The sequence below is a fragment of the Apium graveolens genome, chromosome 9, assembly GCF_009905375.1.
Source record: "Apium graveolens cultivar Ventura chromosome 9, ASM990537v1, whole genome shotgun sequence".
NCBI classification, from domain to species: domain Eukaryota; kingdom Viridiplantae; phylum Streptophyta; class Magnoliopsida; order Apiales; family Apiaceae; genus Apium; species Apium graveolens.
The window spans coordinates 275,291,128-275,295,691 of record NC_133655.1 but is presented as its reverse complement, the minus strand read 5'-3'; the positions used below and the strand labels follow the sequence as shown (position 1 = coordinate 275,295,691).

Below are 4,564 nucleotides of genomic sequence, written 5' to 3'. Positions count from 1 at the left end.
GAATCCAACATATAAATGCCAGACAGTCCAAACAATCAAGAAAAAGGGAGCGATAAATTAGAAAATGACAAATTCCAGTATGATAAATCATTTATAAAAATTACAAAAAACTGCTAACTTCATATATATTAAAACAGTAATCGTAATTAACACTGATTACTTAAAATTATCAAATTTTGGCAAATAATAATTCGAGAAATAAAAAAAGATTTACGAATAAATAAATTATAGAAGGCAGAGAGGTAACTCATGATGGGGTAATTTTTTAGACAATTTAACTTAAAAGAAGGTAATTTTTACCATCATGGGAGTTGAATCCATTCATCTTCGTCCCGCATATAACTAGCTTTTTCCTCATCAAGTTCGTCAACATTGGGAAACATTGGCAAGTGCAGCTCATTCTCAAGTTCTATTTCTACTGATCAATCATTTTCATCGTCACATTATTCATAACAGTTCTTTTCCGGTAATTTCAACACGACATACCAATGTTTTTCAAGAGGATCATCAATGTAACAAACCTTCTTAACATGTTTCCCTAGCACGAACGGATCATTTACAAAACCTAATTTGTTCAAATTAACAATTGTATATCCCAAGTCATCTACCTTAACCCCCTGGTTCATATCTACCCAACTACAACGAAATATTGGGACTCTAAATTTGTTATAGTCCAACTCCCATATACTTGTTATAACTCCATAGTAGGTCGGTGAAGTATGTTCAATATTCTTCTCCTTACCCTGTACAAGCATTGTATCTGCAACGACACAGACACCACTACACTGAACTTGTCGAGTGTCATCACGCTCCTTGGTGCTAAACGTAACACCGTTGATTCTATATCCGCTAAATGTAGGGACATTCTTGTTAGGCCCTTCAACAATCCACCTTATCTCCTCAGGTATGTTGTTATGGTCATCCAACAATTCTGATTGAATTTATTTAAAACAAATTGATAAATAACAATTATGATGTTTGCTTAAATAAACAAATAACAAATACATTTACCAGAAAAATATAAACTAGGCATATTTATGATGTTTTTATTCAAATAACAATTATACCTTTTTCTTGAACCATTTATGAAATTCTGCATTTTGCTTGTTTTTAAGCCAGACTTCATCATTTTCATGTTGTTGGTATCTTGTCATCAAAGATGCCATATGCTCGCTACGAGAAAAATCACTGTCTTTAGTATATTAATCAAAGTACAGAAAATAATGAAATAACACACACTTAAATATCACTAACTTACTCAAAATATGGTCTAATGTTAGTTGTATTTTGGAGAAAACACAAATGTGCTAGATGTAAGTCCTTATCGCTCGGCTTTATCAATGTCGCACCAGATAGAGGTCTTGCATTCTGCTCATACTTTGCATTTTGAGACACTCTTACAGTAGATTTTTCAAAATTCACCAAACACTCCACCGCCTCTTCGGCAACGTATGCCTCAGCAATACACCCTTCGGGATGAGCCGGGTTCCGTACATATCCTTTAAACGCTTTTAGATATCTCTCGAAGGGATAAATCCAACGAAGGAATATTGGCCCACAAAGTTTAACCTCTCTCACGAGATGAACTGAGAGATGGATCATCACATCAAAGAACGAAGGGGGAAAGTGCTTTTCAAGCTGGCACAATGTTTCCACTAACTCACTCTGTATTTTTTCCAACTTGTCTACATCGATCACTTTACTGTAAATTGCCTTGAAGAAAAGGCAAAACCTAATAATTGTGCACCTGACTTATTTTTGTAATACTGATCGAATTGAGATTGGAAGCAAATGATGCAATATCGTGTGACAATCATGAGATTTCATTCCAAAGATTTTCCATGTTTACAAGATTCTTAATATTTGAACAAAATCCATCTGCCAACTTCATTTTAAGAAATGATGAGCAAACTGTTTTTTTTTTCTGCATGCGTTAAGTTCCATGATGCCAACGGTACCTTTTCTTTCTTTCCAAGAGTCTTTGGTCTCAGCTCCGTTCTTATTCCCATTTCAGCCATATCAAGACGGACAAATTCCCTATCTTTTGTCTTCCCCGGAATATTTAGTAAAGTTCCAAGCAGGGCTTCACATATATTTTTCTCGATGTGCATCACATCGAGAACATGCCTAACTGGAAAAAATTCCCAATACTCAAGTTGTAAGAATATTGGAACCTTTTTCCAAACAGGTCGAGGTTCACCTTTCTTCCATCGTGGTTGCCGTTGTTTCTTTCCAAATACATGGGCCCTTAAATGTTGTACTCTTTGAAAAACCTCTTCTCCGGTTAATGGAACAAGGGCGACCCCCTTCTCCACAGTGTTATCAAAAGCTAATTTCTGCCTTCTATAAGGATGATTACGGGGCAACCATCTTCGATGCCTCATAATCACCGTCTTACGGTAATTAACCAACCTAGTAGCTTTTGTTTCATCAATACAAATAAGACACACATTATACCCTTTAATAACATTTCCTGACAAGTTCCCTAAGGCATGATAATCACTTATTGTCCATAATAAAATGCCCCTAAGCATGAAAGACTCATTCTTATAAGCGTCGTACATTTGTTTCCCACGCCACAACTCTTGCAGATCTTCTATTAGTGGTTGAAGGAAGACGTCGATATCATTTCCAGGCTCAGTCGGTCCAGATATTAACAAGCAGAGCATAATATACCTTCTCTTCATACAAAGCCATGGAGGAAGGTTATAAATTGATAACAAAACAAGCCAGCTTGAGTAATCAGTACGGTTTCCATGAAAAGGATTGAAACCATCGGAAGATAAAGCTAATCGAAAGTTCCTAGTCTCTGATGCAATATCAGGCCATTTTTGGTCGACATCCTTCCATGTTATTGAATCAGCCGGATGCCTCATTTTACCATCCATTTGTCGCTCGGTGTCATGCCACGTCATGTCCTTTGCAATTTGAGGTGTATTGAATAAATTTCGTAATCTTGGTATCAGCGGGAAATACCATAGAACTTTAGCAGGGACCCCTTCAAGTTCATCTCCTTTTTTGTTCAATTTCCATCTAGAGGCTTTACATACGCGACAAGTAGTCTATTCTTCATCTAAATCACTACGGTATAAGAGACAATTATTTGGACATGCGTGTATCTTTTCATACCCAATTCCTAATGCACATAAGGTTTTTTTTGCTTCATTGAAGGAAGAAGGGATGTTGTTGCCTTCCGGAAGTAAAGAGCCAAGTAATAACAGAATATCACTAAAGCATGAATCAAACATACCATGCTTCACTTTGAAGTTGTATAACTGGACAAGAGCTTTCATCTTAGTGTACCTCTCACATCCAGGATAAAGAGGTTGATGTTCACCTTTAACATGGTTGATGAAATCAGAAGTGTCGGTTTAATCAGAACTTTCATCAGAAGACATATCATCGTCGTCGTCCTCGTCACGTTCACCCATTCTTGAGGTGCCTTGATTGATAGATTCCGAAGTGTCGGTTTCATTAGAACTTTCTACAAAATTATTCTCCCCGTGCCATATCCAACGTGTATAAGTTTGATCAATACCATTTTGAAAAAGATGTTTTTTAACTATCTGCGCTCTACATGATTTATTATGTGCGTAGTTTACACATGGACAACTGATTTTTTCTGTATTATAACCATTCTCAAATGCAAATATTAACAAATCTTCCACTCCTTTTTTGAACTCTTTTGTTCTTCTATCCGCTTTTAACCATGACCTATCCATCTTTTAAAAGTCTGAATAGAAACTCAAATTCAGACTAAATTATGAAATCTTTATATTTCCCCAAAATCTTTATAACTGAACCCTAATTGAAGTAAAAAAAACATCAAAATGAATTAAAAACAGACGACTTATATAACCCAAATGCATAAATTAAAGTACTTACCTGTCCTTATAGCTTCTTAAAAATGAATTGTGAAGTCTTTATATTTCCCCCAAATCAATATGAACCCTAGTTCAGAATCATAAAAGAATGAATTCATCAAAATGAATTCAAAAGAGAGTACATATAAACCCGACTTCATAAAAGACGGTACTTACCTGTTCAAGTGTGAAAAAAAATTTAAAACCCGAGTTCTTGATGTCTTGGAATCTTGATGTGACATGGATTTGATATCTAGATTTGAGGACTTGAGGGTATGAGCATGATTTTTAACATAGATTTGAGAGTATTAGCACGAATTTGAGCATAGATTTGAGAGTATTATGGATTTGAGAGCACATGGACATGGATGAACGGCCTAACTACCAAGTAAATAAATGTGTTCTTGTTCCGACAGATACATATGTCTTAACAAATATATGTCTGAAATAAAAAGTAATTAATAATATGTTTAAGTCTCAACTAAATTATTATATAAGAATTACATGGCTCATAAATTAAAATATTTTAAATAATATTAATTCATTTATTTTCTAGGACCACAACAATTTGGATTTTATGTATTTAAATAAATTAATATAGAGGAATAAATTATATAATTTATTAAAAAATAAATAATCACAAATTATTTTAACGAAATAGTATGTCGGTAATAGGAATATCGAATTTATATTACACGAAA

The 4,564-nt window shown here is 34.5% G+C and overlaps 1 protein-coding gene across 1 annotated transcript; it reads right to left on the bottom strand.

Annotated features, from left to right (window-relative positions):
• Nucleotides 1-443: 443 nt before the first annotated feature.
• LOC141686392 (uncharacterized) lies at nt 444-2,915 on the bottom strand. Its single transcript, XM_074491431.1, has 3 exons — nt 1,959-2,915; nt 1,350-1,713; nt 444-931 (listed from the first exon to the last, which is right to left on the bottom strand). Exons 1-3 carry the CDS (start codon nt 2,913-2,915, stop codon nt 444-446), a joined length of 1,809 nt encoding a protein of 602 aa, XP_074347532.1.
• Nucleotides 2,916-4,564: the final 1,649 nt, after the last annotated feature.

Coding starts and splice junctions, on each gene's coding strand:
- LOC141686392 (XM_074491431.1), bottom strand. CDS start 2,915: ATGACGTGGCATGACACCGAGCGACAAATGGATGGTAAAATGAGGCAT. Junction 1,714..1,958: donor CTCTTGGAAAGAAAGAAAAG/GTACCGTTGGCA, acceptor CTTTTCTTCAAG/GCAATTTACAGTAAAGTGAT. Junction 932..1,349: donor GAATGCAAGACCTCTATCTG/GTGCGACATTGA, acceptor AAATTCAATCAG/AATTGTTGGATGACCATAAC.